The following is a 19,886-nucleotide window of genomic DNA, read 5'->3' on the forward strand; positions in this document are numbered from 1 at the left end:
TTCCCCTCCTCTCTCCCTTGCCTTAAGAAGCTGATACCTAAAACATAATGGAACTCACTTTTTTTTCGGCTTTCATGAAGATAGTAGGAGGTACAGACCAAGGTGTGATGGTGGTGACTGGGAAGATGGCAAAATAATTTGTGTAAAGGCACCACCACATATTTCCTTGGGTCTGGTGAAACTGGCCAAGGAAAGATCAGCCAAATACAAATTGACTCTTGTTTAGTCTTTAGGTTAGCAGAATAAAGGGGGCATAGCATGACTGCTTTGGATTTGTCTGGTGTCTTCTTTTTGCTGCTTCATCACCTTGGGACCTGGCATCTGGAGAAATTTAAAATTCCCTGGAGGCTGATGTTGCTTATGCCTGAGGATTGGAGTTTTCCAGCTTAGGACAAGGGGAGGGAAGTTCAGACTTCCCAGTATGTTTTAGCTGCAATGTACCTTCCCACCTGTTTCCCAGACCATGGCTTTTCACAGCTCTTTTAGTCTGCAGCAATTAAAATATAGTGAAATTAGAATCTAAAGTGGAAAGTTTTATTTGCCATTGTTGACTTTGTTATGAGTAATAATGGCAGTCTGTTGCAAGGGGTAGCATAGCAGTATGTGTAGTCATTTGCTTAATTTCTGATGTGTTCAAACTCTTTGAATATTTGTACAATCTGACATCGGTGCTATAAATGAGTGTCAGTGGGGAAATAGTGTATCAGGTGAAGAGCAAGTTGATCACAAGAGGTTTCCCATGCAAAAGCCAAAGCATACATTAATCCTGAAAGTATTTTACTGGTACCAGAGAAATTTAAATAATTGAAGCATGGCATTTGTGTGACACCAGTGCTTTTAATTTTTTTGTTCTTTTTAATTTAAAAATAATTTGCTTGCACATTTAATTAATTATTCACTGTAGTTATTTCAAATTTTATCCTTCAGGTTGCAAAGACATTGTGCTTTCTGTTATAATATTAATATTTTTGCTGTTTTGTTTCCTGTCACTGTTTTAATATGAGTTTTTTTTCTCAGTTTTGGTCACCATTCATTCTCCTTTATTCACAGCACGTTATTTTTTTCAACCTTAAGTTGCCTTTGTGGGCAAGAAATAGTTGATTTATTTTTCCCAAGTAAAGCATAGTTTCCCCTGAGGTAGAAGGTTGCTTATTTTGTGCAGGAACCTCTTCATCTGGTTCCATATGTATCACTGAACTCTGCAGCTCTCAAGAAAGGTTGTATGAATAAGGATGTAGGACTGAGTGCATAGTGTAGTTATTACTGAAGATTATTGTCCAGTTTGTGTATGGATCAATATATATAAAAGCTCTTTAATTCTAAGCATTTTTATATAAAATAGAATATTATTCTGGCAGTGAAATATTCATTTTTATAGTGTACACCTTTTTTGTAAGTTTTTTTAATCATGCTAATAGATTTTCTGCTCTGTTTCAGACTACTGAACTGTTTATGATGTTTTAATTATGCTGCCCAAGAATCTTTTAAACAAAACCCTACTGTGCTTAACTGAAGTGTTGATGTGTGTTGATGACTTCCTTGATTTGTTTTTGTTTATAGATGTCAGCACTGTAATTGTCATCCTGCAGGAGCCATTAGTGGGACTTGTCATCTTGATACTGGACAGTGTGTTTGTAAACAATTTGTAACTGGCTTGAAATGTGACAACTGTGTTCCTGATGCCAGTAATTTGGATGTCCACAACCTCTTTGGCTGCAGTAAAAGTAAGTGGATGTTAGGTCTTAAAAGCATGTCTTTCAAATTAAAGTTTTTAATTGATTTAGTGAGTATTGAATTAGGTCAGCAGTAAATTAGTCCCTCCCCACCCCCAAATATAGGGTCACTGAAGTTCAGGTGATTTTTACTGTATAGTAGGGTTGTTTTCTAGAGAGATGTGTAGAATCCTTTGTGTCACACACACCTTAGGCTTGTAGTTTAACCCAGGGGAGAAGTGACAACCCATAATTTCCTTGTAGATTTTCTTTGTAGTGGCCAGTCCATAGTTTGCCTTTTTGTCATGAATGCAACAGCATTTGTACAATTTACAGCTTAGCCCCCTTTCCTGCTACTGACAGGAGGTAGGACACCCGCCTTCAGAAGGTCTGAAGAACAGGAGGTCTTTTGAAAACCTACTCCTGGTGGTGAATTCCAAATATTCTCCTTCTGGAGCACTTTTTCAGTCAGTTTGGAAAAATATGTGATGTGATGTAACAAAGCATCATAAATTGGTGTGTGTGAGGTGGGGCCAATGCTATGTTGAGGGTCAGATCATGAATTGTAATGAAAAAATTGCAGTGGAGCATCTGGATATGAAGATCACCAGCACACAGTCTCCAAGCTGTCAGAGTTATTAAAGAAGAAAAGGCAAAAGTATGTGTCATAAGAAAATTGAGTACTTAAGTTGTCTTTGGGTCAGTGTTCAGACAGTGTTGAGGGCATCATGCTATGCAATGCCAAACCATGTGGGAAGGAGCTCAGCTCACTCTGGAAAAGCTGTGTTACATTTTGGTGGCACACCTTACTGCCATATACAGTTAACAGCCCAGCCCTGGAGGTCCTGTAAGCAATGAGAGAGCAACTCTGCAGGTGCTAACTGGACATTTCTGTCAGCAAGCCTAATTAATAATGGCCACACTGGTGATACTGTGACAGCTAGCTCAGGTAGCCATGTGTAATGCAGCAACAGGGTTAGACATTCCCAAGTTATATCTAGAATATGTTTCTGGATCTTCCTTCAACAAAATATTTCTTTGTGTGTTATGCATGAATATTTATATGATATTCACAACTATGATATGTGAAAACCACAGATTTGCAAGCAGAGATGTAAATATACAAAGTGTTTTATACCAGTTTGTATTTCATTGTAAATCAGTTTAAATTTCAAATATATGCATTGTTGAATGCACAGCATTATAAATGGTCATAAATATCCTAAAGAGACTGATTTGTTTCCAAAGACAATTTTTTTTTAGCTTTCCTCAAAGTTTGGAAGTATTTAAATAGTTTTGATTCCTTTTTCCCAGTACTCGTCTGTAAAAAGCACGGTATCTATTCATTGTCCAGGCAGTTGATTGGCTCATTTTTTCTTTAAAAAATGTAAGATGTTTCAACTGAATATATAATAATAGTAATACATGGCACTTTTATGATGCTGTTCATCTTCAAAGTGCTTTACAAACATAAGCCAACCTACTTATTTGTTTTGGGATACACATTGGATAAAGGTCAATAGCAATTCAACTATAAAATTGATTTATAATAGTATGACATAGAGAAATAATGTAATAGATTTTAGTTAGATAAAAGTACATCAGAGAGTATTCTAAATGACAAGCGGAGTCCTCTTCTGGACACAGAGGATATAGCAATTGGAGTCTTTTGGTTATTCATACCAAAATATTTGAACTTGCACACATATGGAGCTTTACCTGGTTTAGCATTTGTGGTTATTTTCATTGCAGAACAGTGTTTTGTTGACACATTCATTACTGGTTATAAATCTTTGCCAAGGGAAGCAAATGTAAGTTACTGTCACTGTCCAAATAGTGTTCTTTAAGGAAAAGACCTTTATTCTTAGAATTTTTTTTTATTTAACAGTATCCTAGTTGCTGCACAAAAATGTGCAATAGAGTACTTTGCTTACGTATTTAAAATTCAAACCAGCAAACCTATGGAAGCAATATGTAGTAGAGTGAGACTGCCAGTGGAGAATGAAGGTGGTGCTGGTAAATTGCTCTGATTGCTCAGGTCTTATAACTGTCTATTACATGGAGAGAAATTCTTTTAAATGCCAGAGGGATTTAGGAACACTTGTTTCCTCTGATTCTCAAACTTTACTGGCGTAGACACTTTTGCGTACATTCACTTCCTAAGTGAGATGAACTCAAAAGCTGCAGATTGGCAGCAGAACAAGTTATGCTTTTTAAGGGGAGATGATGATTATGTTCAGTTCAATCCAATGAATTCTAGAAATATTTTGTGCTATTTCTTGACTGAGAGACTGCAGCAGAAGCAGGGCTTTTCATTATCTTACTTTATTTAAAGAGCTTCATCTCACTTTCTAGATTTGTATTAAGAACCTGTGTATAGTGTGCCCACTTATTTTGGCCTAAGTCTCTACATCTGTCGCTTGTGTGGCTTGAGGTCCTCATGACATTTGCTCTTTGCAACTTCTTTTTTGCGTCTTGTCTCCTGTTAGCTTGGCTGAACGGATTTTAGTAATTAACTTCGAGTGATACTAAGCAAATATCTGTAACGGTGTTTCAAGGGACCCTCCAGGGTGTCCCGGGGGCCCCCAAGGCTGTGAGTTCGCCGGTGGCAGCAGGCAGGCAAGGAGACTCCACACGGCTTCTGAGGATGCTCATTAGATGAGGATTATTGGGGGTCCCACCCCCGGGAGGCAGCATGGTTTCTGGAGGGGGGGGTGGGGAAAAGGGAGTGAGGAGGGGAAAGGGGAGGAGGAGAATGGGCTGAGAGAGCACCGGCCAGGAGAGCCAGCTAAGAGAGAACGAGAACCGTCCCCCGGCACACTGAACAGGGAGATTCAAAGCGGGCACGGAACAGATCGGGCCAATGGGATTACAGACACAGGACACTGCAGGGGAGGATCACAGGCTTGGAATAAACCATACGTTTTCCAGGGGTGAGACAGAGCATACCATTTAATAAAAATACAACACCACAAATATCCACATAATGAAGAGGATGATAGTTTATAAAAAGAAGAGAATAAAATCCATGCTTCTAATCTTGGTGTTCTCCTATAATACTTAATATAGGGAAGGAAAGTTCATTGGGTAGTTCTGAATCCAGCTCCTGCTAGCTTACTCCATGCGCTGTTTTCTGTGCTGCCCTGGACTATTCTCATTCCTTAAGCAAAATAAGGAATTCCTCTAGATCCACACTCCCTTGGTGAAGAGGATGGGGAAATGGCACAGTCTGCCATTGATAGCAGTTACTATCTGCCAAAACAGACCTGTCTTGTTCTGTGCTAATGTATGGTGTAAGGAGGGACAGAGAGTAGGGCTTTCCTAAGTGTAACTGGATTTCTGGAGTTCCTACAGCAAACTGTGGACTCATGCTATGACCTGAATAATAACATAAATATAGAACCATGGAATTATCTAGGTTGGAAAGGACCTTTGAGATAATTGAGTCCATCCATCAAAATTTATGTTTATGTTAACATGTGTGTATATATGTATATAAAGTTTAATTTCTGAGTATTAACTATTACCTTAGGAAGGACTATGATCACACATTGGATGACAAAAGAGCTATAAGAGGGATTTTGAATTCTCTTTCTTAAAATGTGTGGCACTTGGCTTTTGAACCTCAAGTTTGTTTTTCTCTTTATTAATACTAGTGCAATTAAGTAGCACATTTTTCAAAGTTAATGGAGGTGGTAGCAGAGTCATATTTTGGCAAATTAACATGTCAAGCTGATTTCTTTAACTGCTAGATACCTTACTCTCATGGGTTACAATTTCACTGGAAACAAATGGAAGTGAATTGGCTAAATAAACTTCAAAAATTCACCCTTTATGTTTTTATGATTTCATTATATTAAGTAAGCTTATTTTAACACTTCAGTAAAATCTGGACTTAGTTGGACTTTCAGTTTGTATTTTACTAGAGGAAGTTATGCCTGGTGCATGCTAAAATTGAATGAATTCTCTGAAAAAATAAATCCTAATTGAACTAGAAACTTCAATAAAGTGCCCATATAAATAGGTTCTTGTTTTGTAAAGACCTTGAAATACCTTTTAAAAAAACCCCAACTGTTTGGAAAACACTTGCTTTATTTTGGGGTGGAAAAGGGGATCAATTTATTCATCATCTGTTTAAATATATACATTTTTTTCATGGATTAAAAGTTTTGTTGGAGAGCATTTGGATGGATTGGTTTAGTCTATTAATGTCTTGCCCTGATGACTGTGCATTTATGCAAAAGGTGAAGAATGCTTAGCAGCTTCTTTGCATTTTTCACTAAATTTGTGTGATTATTGATTACCTAAATTTTTACATCCTCAGTTTTTGTGTATGTTTTAGCTCCTTTCCAGCAACCTCCTCCTACAGGAGAAGTTCTGAATTCCTCTGTTATCAATCTTTCATGGAGTTCCCCTGACTCTCCAAATTCTAACAGGCTTATTTACCAGCTGTATAGGGATGAGGAAGAAATTTATGCAACTGAAGACTACCATCCTTATAGTAAGTAAGGTGACATCAAAGGTTTTGTATTTGTGTGTGTATATATCTATATCTACGTGTGGTGTTTCTTAGCTATTTCTCATTCATTCTCTGTGGTTTTGAATACATTATCCTGTTTCCCTTTAATGACTTACTCTTCTGTGTTGTTAATTCTGCTTGAAAGGAATTAATACCCTAGTCTAAAATCTGGAAAATGGAATCACCTAAAATCACTGATAAATATTTTACTTTTTAATCTGAAAAAATTTAAAATTGACTTACTGAAAGTATTTATTGGAAATATACACAGATGCCAAAACCTAAGAGTCAAAGTCACAGATAAAGAATTAGGGTGAACAGAAGAGACCATAATATGCTTAAACCTTTTTTCATCTTCTTGGTTTTAAACTGTTAACAGTTAGGAAAGCTTTTTGTGGCCTCTAACTTTTAGCACCTTCTGTTAAGCTATCAGTGTAGCTCCTGATTTGTCTTTAGCAGCACCACTTCTTTCATGTTGAGGCTTGCCAAGGGATCATCAGAAGGCAGTCCTAAAGGATTCGACACTGTCCAAGTTGGAAAGGCCATTTTGTGCTAATATTGATCCACTTATCAAAGAAAAAGAGATGGATACTGTTTGTATGTATACATGTCACACAAGTGTTTTTTTTCAGAGGATGGGTGTGGTTTAATGCCACTAAGGTTTGACCTCTGTTCTAGGAGCTTCTTCAGTTTGTTGCAGTTTCTTAGCAAAGCAGCATTAATGTCTTGCAGTAGTTGAGTCTCTCTAGTTATTGCTGTGTATCCTGGAGAGGAGAGAGAAAAAAGAAGAAGAAGCTATTTTTCAATGGAAGCCCAGATCCTTTGAAATGCACCTCATATTTCTATATTTTGGTTCATGCTGCTGTGTTACAGTTCATTACTATGTGGCTTATGTTGTGAGTTTGGGCACTCTGAAGTACATACTGTGAGGAAAGGTATGTTACCCCATGTAAGCATGGGATTGAGTGATAGAGAGAAAGAATTATTGAAAAATGTAGACAACTAATAGAGAATATTCCAACACCTTAATTTGGTTTAAAGGCCTAGCCTTAGTAAAAGTATTAATTAATTTTAAAAGAAAAGCTATGCTATTTCGTTGTTATGCATCTATTTAATAATGTACTTGAAACAGTGCATTGTTGAGGATGTTATTTCATGATTCTACCTACATACTTTGTAGAAAGCAAAAAAATTCTAGCTTTATTTAACTGGATAATGAGACATTAACATGTTTCTATTTAACAAAATATTACCGTCTTAAAAACATAGATTTGGTTTCAAAAGGCATTTTTGTCATTTCCTGGAAATCCCCCTAATTAGTGATATGAAATAATCTGCTGGTGTTTGGATATCAAAAATACATTGTTAATGCTGACAAAACTTTTCCTAATGTTATTTTTTTCTTAGTATAGTTTGGAATTTGTAATGATTATGAGGTGAGAGTACAACTGGATTAACATTATCTTATGGCTAAATGAGAGTTTTATAGAAAAATTGAACTTCCCAAGGAAAATTAAAAATAATTAGCATGCTGACCTGGATGATAGTATTGCAGAATGCCCAATTAAAACAATGTTTTCTTAACTGCTCTGGAAAACCTCAGCCTCAGATTTCCCAGACCAGTCTTTGTCTTGAGGATAAAATTAACTACTTGCTCTAAAATGTTAAAAAACCCTCAAAGTTACTAACAATTCTAACTCCAAATTGAGGTTTTTTTTTCTAATTACTTATAAATACAAAATCATAAAGTCATTAAGGATGGAAAAGACCTCTGAGATCATTGAGTGAAAGGATGAACCCAGCACTGCCATGTCATCTCTAAGCCATGTCCCCAAGTACTACATCTTTTTTGAATACTTCCAGACATCTTGAGTCTACCACACTTCCAGACAGTTCATTTGAAAGCCTGACCACTGTTACCATGAAGAAATTTTTCCTAATATTTCATCTCCTTATACCAAATACCCACCCTTCTCTAGCACAATTTTTGTTGCCCAGCCCTGCCTGAAGTACTATGGTTTGCAAGGCCTGAAGATGACATAACATACTCTCATTATTGCTGGACTCTGGTGATAATGTTGTGATTGCTATAAGGAGTTGAAGTACTGTAAGCAATTACTGGGCTGACTCTGCTGCTTTTGTGCTATAATGTCAAAGGTTGAATATCTAACAATATTCAGGGTTTTGTGGTCCTCTTCTTTAAGTTGTATTCAGGGCAAGGCTGGCTTGCTTGCCAGTTTTGGATGTACAGAGAGAACGTAGAAATAGTTGCATCCACTTCATTTGCTTTGCAAAAGTTTATGAGTATCTGTGTTCTGACATATATTACTAAATGTTAACTATTTCTTAAGGCAAAAGAATGTAGGGTGTTATGGTTGTACATAAATTCATACTGTGCTGTGATGACTAAGATGTGTAACTGCTTCTGGGATATGCACAGGAACAATTAATGGCAATTTGTACTAAAAAGATGCTAAAAAGACTACTAACTAAGGGTAACGGAAAGTAGGTGTGACAGCAGCTCTCTGGTCACAGACAGCAACAGATAACTTTCCCAGGCATTGTGCTAGGAAAAGTCTGTGAGATCAGAGAAAAGAATGAGAAACAGTTGTTATCTTAACTTGCTGCACCTGGTATTGTAAACATGTGGAATGTGATCTGGAGATTTGTTTACCAAAGGGTGGTTTCTTAATTAGCCAATGGTGATGATGTTTGGATTGGAGGACCAGTTAGTTCCAGCTGTATCATAACTGTATACAAAAGAGCAATGGGTTTCTTAATAAAGATATATATGATCAGCCTTCTCTGAATCATGGAGTCTATGCCACTTATTACCTGACCAAGGGCCCATTTGCTGGGACAAGTAGGGGTGAGGAAGGTAAATATAAGCTTTGTATATACCTTTTTAATATTTATTTGCACTTTTGTTTCACTTCTCATCCAAGATCAAATGCTTTTCAAATGAGGTTTTAAGCATTGTTGTAGAAGTGAGGAAGTGAAAGCACACAAAGTTGAAATATTTGGTGTTATGCCATCAAATTAATCAAAAAAAGAGGTCTGAAAGTTTGCACAATGGTTTGGGGTTTTTTTCTAAATTATATTCACTAATATTGATGTTGATTTACATTTGAAATAATTATTTTGAAGAAAAAGAGGAATGAGAAGATAATTGTATTAATCTTCATGATTAAAGCAGGAATTAGAAATTTCAGTGGAAAAATAGTTTCTGTAATGATGCTAATTGCAGTGGAAGCTAATAAAGGATAAAGGGGACCTTTGTTTCCTGTGCTAAAGAAACCTGAGAACTTGCAATGTTTATAATCTCAAGAAGAGCATGTGAACAGGCATAAATATGTATTGTATTAGAGCTGGACAGACTTTAGGATAGCAACTGAGATTACTTTTAATGTCTTAGACTGATACAGTTTTCTTCTCACCTGTTTGTTTCAGGTATTCAGACCTTCACCGATACCATGTTAGCTCCATATACCTTCTACTCCTATTATATCCAAGTCAGCAATGTTCATGGTTTTACAAGAAGTGACTCAGTGACATACAGAACAAAATCTGGGACACCTGTAGGCAGCTTGGATTTGAATCCTGTCTTTCCCGTTAGTCACCACTCTGTTTTACTTTACTGGACAAGTGTCTCCAATGAGTCTGGGCCCATAGAGAAATACATTTTGACTTGTACTAGCACAGTTGATCTGCAGCCTTGTGGTCAGTATGAAGGCTTAAAGACTTCAGCAATTATTTGGAATCTCATTCCATTTACAAAGTATGTTTTTTCTGTGCAAGCTTGTACTACTGGAGGCTGCTTAAAGAGCCAGCCAGTAACTGTAGTTACTGCACAGGCTCCTCCGGAAGGGCTGCACCCACCGACTGTAGAAACCATCAGCTCCACAGAACTGGCTGTGGAATGGTCACCACCTGAGAAACCAAATGGTAGGATATTGTCTTTACTTTTGTCAGTCAAAGTCTTTTCAAGGGAAAAGCAACATTTCCTCAAATCTCATTTAGAATATCCCTGTCCATGCACCATGCACTGAAAAATGAATTAAGGCATTTTCCTAATTTGTCTATTTGCCATTAAGTGTATCCTCACAGTCTGTGTTTTATTCTTCCAGAGTCTGGAAATCCACTGACTGTTTGGTCCAGGATTTAGCACTCAGTGGCATCTGCTGCAGCAAAAATCACATTTATAATCAAACATTTACAGTAAAATTAATTTTTTCCTTATTTGCCAGATTGCTTAGTTCAGACAGATGTGTTAGTATTGCCTGACAAAAAATAAACAAGCAGATAACAGTTATGGAAAAAAATCTAAGAATTAACAGAGAAGTCTGTTTTTGAAACCATCCGTCATGTGCAGTAGCCAATTCTATTAACAGTATAACTTTGTTAGGGATTAGGTGATTGCCAAGAGTTGCTGGTCTAACTTGTGTAATAATATTTTAGGTTTTTGAAACTGAGAACACAGCTGTTGTAGGATTCTTCTGTGATACCACAGATTTTATTGGTAAAACTATCTTTTAATATATGAGCAGTGGAGTTTTGTGAACTTGGACTAACATGCGCAAGTATTTGTGCATGTGAAAACAAACATTTTTATCTGTTCACAAAATGAGCATCTGTCTTTGGGGAGCTCATCTTTCACTTTGAGCATCTCATTTTCCAGCTATTTCCAGATTGCACAGGAAGAATGCCCACACAAGAATAACTATGTATTTAGAGAGGCAGTTTCTACAATGCAGGTCATGATATTTACTGTTGGCACCTCAACTTGTGTCATACACTTTTCATAGCCCATAGTCATGACATGCATCTAATGGCAAGCACAAGCAGATTTAAACAACATTCTCATATTTGCCTCGATATCTGGTCAGATTTCCTGGTCTCTCCAAAGACAAAGAGAAAAGCTCTTTCTCCCAAGCAACCTCTCTAGTTTAGTCCATGAATACAGACCCAAATGCATAAATTTTATGGCAGTTATCTCCTGGCTTCACAAGAAATCTCTGGTAAGATTTCTTATGATCTTATAGTTAAACTACTTTCACGATCCAACCTAAATCATGTATTGCTTCATACCATAACACTGATTGTTTTTTTTTACCCCAGAGTGCTGAGGCCTTCCTGTGTCTGTAAGTTTGCATTGATATAAAACTGATGTACATGTATCTTCTATCCAGTAATATGTTTTAAAATATTGGCATTAAAATAATTAAAATATCACTCAAAAGTTTTCCTTGCCTTAAAAAAAAAAAAAAAAAAAAGAATAAAAAGTTGGTATTTTAGTAGAACTCCAGATATCTTTTAATTTCACTATTTTTTTCTGGCCTTTTCCTCTAGGTATAATTATAAGATATGAACTTTACATGAGGAAAAAATTAAAATCAGCTGGGAACTTTCTTGCTTCTGAAATTCGTATTTTCCAAAGCAGTGGATGGCTCAGTCCTCAACCAGTTGTGGAATCTCAGAATGAAAACGCCTTGGCTCCACCACAGACCAGCACCACAGTCACTGATCTGGAGCCATTCACAGAGTATGAATTTTATGTGGTAGCAGTAAACATGGCAGGTAGCATATCTTCAGATTGGATATCAGGACGAACAGGAGAGGCTGGTAAGCACTGGTTTGAATTTATTTGACAGAAATGAAAGGAAAATGTAGATTAGCATGTATTCTTAGTTTTTAATAAAAGTGTCTAGTGATGGTTAACTAGGGATAAATTCCCATTTTTAACTAATTAAAGATAGTTCAGATTATCTCAGAACAGAGCATTAAAAGCAAAAGCATTTTCTTCACCATATCATATTGTTGAGGAAAATAATCCCTGTCAATTAACCCTACATTTAAACTACAAGATTGCAAAATATATCAAGCAGTGTTTTAATTTGAAGACCTTTAGAGGCTTACCTTTTCAGGAGTATAGTGTTTGAAACTTCTGCTGAGACCCTGTTAGTGAGAGGTGCCTCTATGTGAATTAAGGTTCAGATGAGTCCATATGCCAAAGTCAATAACATGGATTTTATTTAACTGGAAATGTGAGGTGTAGAGATAGAAAGAAAGGGAAAACACAGTGGGGAGAGAGAGTGATCAACAGAAGATAGTTACCACCCATGGATCCAGCAGTGTCCTGTTGGTCCTTCTTCACTCTGGTCTTCTGTGGTGATTCTAAGGTCATTCAAAATGTTTCATTATTTATACATTTTAGCAAATAAAAGAACTAATTCTCATTGGCTATACAGTTCTCTTATTCTGTTGGCTAGAGGATTCCCTTGCTTCTAATGCTAATTAGCCTGCATGCTCATTCTTTCTCTTTTTTTTGTGTCAGTGGGTTTCTTGGGTTGATGGGCTGTGAATCGGTGGTCACAATCTCCCCTGATAGAATTACCTTTTACTAAGTCAGAGTTCATTTCAGCACAGTTGACAAGTTGGCTTTTGTTATGGCCCATAAATCTTGCATTCTTTGTGTCTACTATCAGTGATACATTCTCCTTCCCAAGGTCCATCTGGGTCTGAGATAACATCTGGGCAGCTATCTGGACAATAGTACCATCTTTATCCTATCTCAAGTTCTTGCTATGGTAGCTTAGGGGAGCTTCAGTGGTTCTTGGTATTTGCAAAAGCTATCTGTCCCATGACTTGTGGTGTTATTTGTTTGTGTGTGAGTTGTTGCATCTTCACAGAGTTTGCCGAAGTGGGAATTTTTGTCTGGGTGCCTTTAACCAGAATGAGCAAAGCAGATCTCGTGTGCACCAGGCTTGGCGTTAACACCATCCTGTTGCTTCCTTCTGTGCATATCTCATGGCAAAGTCTTTTGTGTTTGAGACAGCCAGCTCTTTAACTCCTTACAGCTCTTCATGGGCTTTTATAGAGGCCAAGTGTCATAATATGGCCCTTTTCTATCAAAGTGTAACCAGTTCACAGCCTCTCGTATTGTGACTCTTCAGATTTTCAAAAGGGCTTTGCCACTTGACATATCATTTGAAATATCAGCAATTTATTTCAATGCGTTCGGTAGAAGTCTATGGTTTTCAGACTGATAAAGCCCATGGTTGACAATTAAACATCTCTCTTACATTAATTATGCTTTTGTTTAGTATTAGTTTGAAAATTGTGCCCTCAGTCATTTGCTACAGCAAAACAGCAGACTAATTCCTCCTTCAAAATGAGTCTTTTTGCTTATCTGTTCCTAAATACTATATGTTATAAAAGTGTTAAATTGTATTTGGGAAGAGGTCCATTAGTGCAGTTGTTTGTATGTAGCAGAAGTGCTGTGAGTTGGTATCCTATTATTACAGAGGAATCAGGTGGGGATTTAAATGCAGTGCAAACAATCCTTTAACAGATTTACTATGGAAGACAGGGGAACTGTTTTGTTAGAAGTGAGAGACATGTTAATTTCAAACTGGCCTAGCAAACAGATTTGCTTTTAAGATGCTGAAGTTTTGAACACTTTTTGCTTTTATCAGTTTTTTCCCATGTTGCATGAAGTTTTTCTTCAAGGCCTTTTCATTTGTATATACTTTCCTACCTGCTACAGGGGATAGGACTGTAGTGTTGATTAGTATTTCTTTGAAGACACAGGCAGAGTTTTAATCTGCATTCATAACCAGAGTAGAAAACAGGAGAATGAAGAGTGAAGTACTTAGCAAAATAAAGTGAAAATTCCAGCTAGACTTGAAAATAAGGTTAGAAAGGGAAAAGAAAAGATTGACTGAAATGGTGTTTTACAAGTACAATGAGGAAGCTTGCATTATACATATTGCTCGCTTATTTTATGAATATTATTAATTTGACTTTATTTTAGCCCCAGCATTTATGCCATCTCCATCAGTATTCCCTCTTTCACCACATTCCCTTAATGTGTCGTGGGAAAAACCTGAAGATAATATATCAAGAGGAGAAGTGATGGGGTATAGCATCAGTTTGATGACTGAACAACAGTCCTTGCCACCATTTTCCCAGGTATTATTGTTAGTTAAATTAAGTCTTTCCTAACTGGTAATAAAATTGATAAAACCTGATGTTCTCTGAGGTATTGTGATGAATTTTTTCCCTAGTTTGTCGTGTGTTCTCTGATCACCTACAGGTTTGATGTAATGCTATGTACTACTTCTGCATTTTAAGTTGTCTTTCTGAGCTGACTTGTTGTCAGTAGCAGGTGAGATTCAAAATTAGGACAGATGAGTTTGTGCAACTAAATTTAAATTACCTTGATACTTGTGTATACTGGTTCTATATTGTTGCTGTACTTGCTAATATGCTTAAAGCCATATTGTGTTGTAGGTATCTACATTCTCCTTAAAAAGGTACTTGTCTGGATACGTTTTTGAAGTGGGGAAACCTAAAATACTGGAAAGAGACATTTAAAAAGTCAAAATGTGTGAATTTAAAATACTGTTGTAATGTTTGAGTGACTGTGTTTGGCAAACAAATATCATGGCATTAGTAGTAAACTGAAAGCTTAGGAATGAGCAGAAACATGATAACATAATCAGAGTATAGGAGTGGATGTGGTGCTCTCGTATTTCTCATTCAGAGCTGATTTTATCTTTTGGTATTATCACAGATGGGCCTCAGTTTATTTGCTTATCAGTTGGGGATACTACTGTTCTCTGGCTATTGTAACAACACATAAATGCCAATTGCTTCTGGTCACTGGCTTGCAAGATTCTTGCAAAAAAACTATCTGATAACAAAGATATCAAAAATGCTACAGTTTATTCAGTTCCCCTCCTACTGATAGCTTATACCGATGTTAAAGTAAAGCAGATGCAAGTGTTTGTAGGTATTTGTTATTCCCCTCCCTCCTAATGCCTGCTAATCATGTCACTCCTTCAATGGTGGTCAGATTTCACAAGTTAATAGTGTCATTTTCGTCATCTCAATTGTCGCTGCACTGTTTGTAGTGATAACTGCACCTCCACACAGTTTTATGAGGCAATAACTTTGTTTCCTCATTTATCCACTCAGGAACTGCCTTATTACCTCATAAAACAGTGTGATGGGAAGTATTATCACCTAAATCCCAGCTTGTTCAGACTCTCCAAAATAATCCTCTCCCTCAGTTGGTCTATTCAGGCTTTCTCATGTCTGAGTGAAGGAACCTGCAAGTTCAGAGACAAGTTTCTTATTAGTGATCATGTCATCAAATGACAGGAATGAAAATATTATTAACCAACTGTTGTCTTCCAATCTGTTTGCTTTGCAGGTTTTGCATATAGCCGAGGCTCACGAGCTCTCCTACGTAGCAACGGGATTAAAACCTTACAGGACGTACAATTTTACTGTTACTCTCTGCAATCCAATTGGTTGTGTAACCAGTGAGCCAGGCATGGGGCAAACCTTGGCAGCTGGTAAGGAAACAATCTGTAGCAAAGTGCAAAGCTGACACATGCTTTACTAATGAATACCATGATGATGGTCCTAGTTTGATGCACAGTGGCAGGGGTAGGTGTTGTATTAATACAAAGTGACTTGCTTAATTATTATTTGTTTCTTTTGACAGATTTAAACCAAAATGTTTTCAGTGGAGGTTTAAGGTACTCTACTATGGCAGTAGGATTTGTGTACTGCTCTCTCTGTTGCAAGTTATTATATGTATGGTTTTTATTTGTGTTTGTTTAAACGGTGAAGGCACATAAATGTGGCTGCATCCACTCATTCATTCAGGATGCTAAGAAGTTGTTAATTTATTATTGGGGGTTTTCAGTGTGTGTTTTCATAACAAGAAATGTAAAATGCTCCAGCTGTGCCAATGCCTTGCTTACCACATGCAGGAGGAGTTGCATGGCTTTAAGAGTAACATAAGTACATAGTGCCTAAATCAGAAGCAACATACATGCTTTGGGTCTGTTTTTTTGAAAATGTTTAGTTTTTTAGCCCACACAATTTGAGATTTTGCTTTGTAGGTATGTATCTACGTATCTATGGGAACAGTGCTAAAGAAACTGCATATATGTTCCTATGCATTTTCAGTCTTCAAGTTAATTTCAGTAGCATTGTCATGGATTTCAAAGGTACTGTCTACAAATTTAGGAGAAAATACACATCAGTCCAGAACAGAGATGAAGAAAGCCTGTATTTACTTTCAAGAAAGGACTGGCATAAACTCACTTCTTGGACATTGGTGGCTCAAGAGGATTTTAAGAGAGAAATTGTTAGGAATATCAGCTTTATAAGTCTCTTTATTCATGGAATTAAGTAGTCAGTATGGTTCTTTAATACTATAAATACAAGCTCAAACTCATGCTATACGACATACTGACCACTTAACATTGTGGTTTCCTTTTGTATAGGCATTTAAAACACGTCAATTATTTTCACAATATTAGAAAATACTTAACTAAAAATGTTAAATAATTAGAACTAAAACCGTTAAGCAGTTAGTGGTGTTGTCATACGGATGTTATGATGATGATCTTTGCAATTACCTCACTCTCTCTGCTGAAGTGAAATTTAAGGTGTTGGGATATTGCCTCTAGTCTGTCCTCAGTTCTTCATGTCTGTTTATTTCATTGCCTTTCCATTTTTTTTTTCAAGTGGAAGGCTGGCCATATACTGTGCCTCCTACTTGTATAAAGTATGTCTTTATTCCATTCCACACAGCTATGAGGAACAGTGTTCCAGTCTGTGCTGATAGCCATGGAAACAAATATTGCCTAAACAGCACACCTTATTACTACAAATGATCCAACTTTGCATTTATACATTTATTAAAAGATTCAGGAACAATTGCTTAGTTATGCTTGACAGCTTGTTTATGACCATCTCCTCCCTGGTTGTGTTAATACTCAGAGACCTATCACATTAGAGAAGACAGAAGAATACAAAATAGCATAGCAGGCATGTCCCCATTTATTAGCTGTTCTGCGGTGAAGCCTTTTCCTGCTTACTGTTGTAAGCCTTGAAAGAAAAGAATCAGCACAGTATTGTGTTCCTTTTATGTATTTAAAGCATGTTATTGCAATGTCTTAAATTTTGGCAAACTGAAAATTGAAAAACTTACATTTTGCATGCAATTTGTATGTGTCTTCCACAGGTCACATTTTTTATTCCTGGAGATATTTGTTTCATCCTACCCATGCAGGGGTGTTTTTTGTGTGTGTTTTTTTTTGTTTGTTTGTGTGAGGTTTGGTTTTTATTTTTCTTTTCTTGTGTGTGTGCGTGCATGTTTCATTCCGTGAGGTTCTGTAAATCTACAGAACTACTTATGTGATGACAATCAAAGGGAATTAAAACTTGAAACATAGTTGGGAAAACCAATCCCCAGCATTTGTAAAAATAGATAATCAAGTCTTAGTCCATTTCTATCCTTTCATTTTTTGTCATTGAGACATGCAAAATGAAATTAAAATTGTCTTTCTAGGACTGTTGGGGAGTTCTTTTTTTTTACGAAGGAATGTCTCCCTGGCAAAGAGACAGCTTTCCTGGCTGAATGCCAGTCCCCCTCCATGCCCTGGCAGCTTTTTGGAGGAAGTCTTGACTGAAATGTGTTCCAGCATGATGGTCCTCTTGCATCGTAACAAAATCCAGGAGTTTTGAATCGTTTTTCAAGTTGGCTTAGAGGTTATACTAAATTGGACTAATTCTTCTCCTCTGATCCTCAGGAGGAGGAGGAGAATGATAATGGAAAACCATGTCCACTCGCCTTCTATGTATGGCGTATACAGGTTTATCACATGGACCATTTCAGTCAATGAGTATCTTGATGGCTGTGATTTTGGCATGTCCAACAGATGTGTATTAGCAAGGGGCTTCTTTTGAAATTGCCAGTGACTTCTAAAATTTGTTTCTAGGAGTCTCAAGTAATTTTTAAGCTTTGTTCAGATCCATTAGGGTAATTTGAAGCCTAGTTATGAAAAATAAACTCTCTAAAAGGAAATCTTTTTCTCTGAAAACTTGTGTGGGTTTTGTTGTTGTTGTTAGGGTTTTTTTTGTGTTTTTTATTTCCTTAATACATTGTAAGACAGAAAATGAAAACAAAGGAAGAAACAAGGGCATGAAATCACTAGAAACAGAATTGTTGAGGAAGAAAAATAAGGAGTTTTGAGGTAAGATTGAAAAGACTAAGAAAGGACACTGCTTCACACAGGAGCAAAATTTAAGGATAGCACCCAAGGGGGCAGAGGCATCAGGAAGAGTCTTCTCCTTTTTCAGTAAGAAGTCTCTTGGACTATGACTGGTTAAAATCCAGAAGCAAACTTCATGAGTGGATTAATTCTAACTTGGTTCGATATAAGCATCTGTACTGGGGATATCTCATGTGCAGCTTTGCAGGAGTAGAGTGAAAGAAAACTCAAATTGGCCATATGTCCTTGTGTCTGTCAGACTGGCAGAATCACTACTCTTCAACAATACATACATCCACAATGTTTGTAAATGGTAATAAAGAAGACAAATCAGAAGAATGGGAGGAGAGAGTGTGAGAAAACAGTAAAATTGCTGAGAATAGAGTTGTTTTATAAAAAGGCTGAGTGTTACAAATGCATATGAAGCCAGGAGGGTGAGCTAAGTAAAAGAACAGTTATGCCTGATGCTCCAAGAATGGTAAAAATTGTTGGAAGATCTGTGTTAGCGTAAATGCAGTATTGGGATGAAAGATCAAAACAAGTGTAGGAAGGTAATGGAAGAAAATTACCCATCCCTGTTACCTTCGAAGAGAAGGTGACTGGACAGAAAGAAAATTCCAATTTGGTCTGTTCAGATACAAATACATAAATAGCAGACTTTAAAATATGCAATTAATTAAGAAGTGTTTTATACTTTTTAATCAGCCTTTTAAATAGTAAATTAAGGTACTGCAGCTTCCACAATCCTTGTGGGATTTGAAATACTTTTATGCGCCACAATATTTTGTTCATGCTACTGAAATCCTTGGCTGATAGGTGAGGAGAAAGTTCATTGCTAATACTTTATTTGAAAATTTGAAATCCAATTTGAGCTTTATTTTTGTCTGTGCTATCTCAAGAACATCAAGTGGATCTGCATGTATGTATCTGAGAGCAATATTGGACATTTTCCAACTCAATACATAGAGTAAAATTTTATTTTATTCTTCTCTCTGGACTCTGCCATGTTCAAATTCCTATTTATTTTTGAGAATGGCATTCAGCCTGTTGTTTTTACTAGGTCTTAGGCCTTAGCCTTAATTTTTTTTTTTTTTTTTTTTTTTTTTTTAATTTCAAAAGCAGTTTTTGTTGCATGGTTTTCTCTCATGTAGGATACTGAAATGGTACCTATAGAACTCTACTAGCTGGTACCAGTGGGAGACCTGGTCCTTTGAAAGTTTATTTTTGTGACAATGTGTCTGCATGAAATTATGAATTACCAACAAAAAACATTTTGTTGGTAAATGGAAAATGTTTTCAAAATTTTTCAATGAGGCAGAGAAATGCCAGTTTATTCCCATCATTTTCTGTCATTTCAGAAAGATGAGATTAGCTATGTGAATGCTTGGACCAGTACAATTGCTTACGCTACTGATCTCAAATCATATAGTCAAAGGTTTCCTTAAAAAATCTACACAGCTATGTTTCATTAACTGCTGTGTGACTAAGCTTATTTCTTGAAATTAAGTTCGCCTTTCCTTTGCCCTTAATTTTTAAAAAAAATTGTTTAAAAAGCACTTTTTAAGACATAGCAAAGTA

General features: G+C 36.6%; 1 protein-coding gene across 16 annotated transcripts in view; it reads left to right on the forward strand.

Moving 5' to 3' along the window:
* The window catches only part of USH2A (usherin), a 392,736-nt gene that overhangs the window by 90,605 nt on the left and 282,245 nt on the right, over positions 1–19,886 (forward strand). For 14 of the 16 annotated variants that reach the window (XM_068185676.1, XM_068185675.1, XM_068185673.1 and 11 more), the window contains 6 exons: positions 1,561–1,724; positions 6,055–6,213; positions 9,682–10,176; positions 11,581–11,853; positions 14,045–14,202; positions 15,449–15,593. In XM_068185676.1, the coding sequence (XP_068041777.1) occupies positions 1,561–1,724; positions 6,055–6,213; positions 9,682–10,176; positions 11,581–11,853; positions 14,045–14,202; positions 15,449–15,593 (1,394 nt within the window). The remainder of the gene's footprint in view (positions 1–1,560; positions 1,725–6,054; positions 6,214–9,681; positions 10,177–11,580; positions 11,854–14,044; positions 14,203–15,448; positions 15,594–19,886) is intronic. The other 2 variants (XM_068185683.1, XM_068185682.1) reach the window with 2 other exon arrangements.

The sequence above is a fragment of the Anomalospiza imberbis genome, chromosome 3, assembly GCF_031753505.1.
Source record: "Anomalospiza imberbis isolate Cuckoo-Finch-1a 21T00152 chromosome 3, ASM3175350v1, whole genome shotgun sequence".
Lineage (NCBI taxonomy): Eukaryota > Metazoa > Chordata > Aves > Passeriformes > Viduidae > Anomalospiza > Anomalospiza imberbis.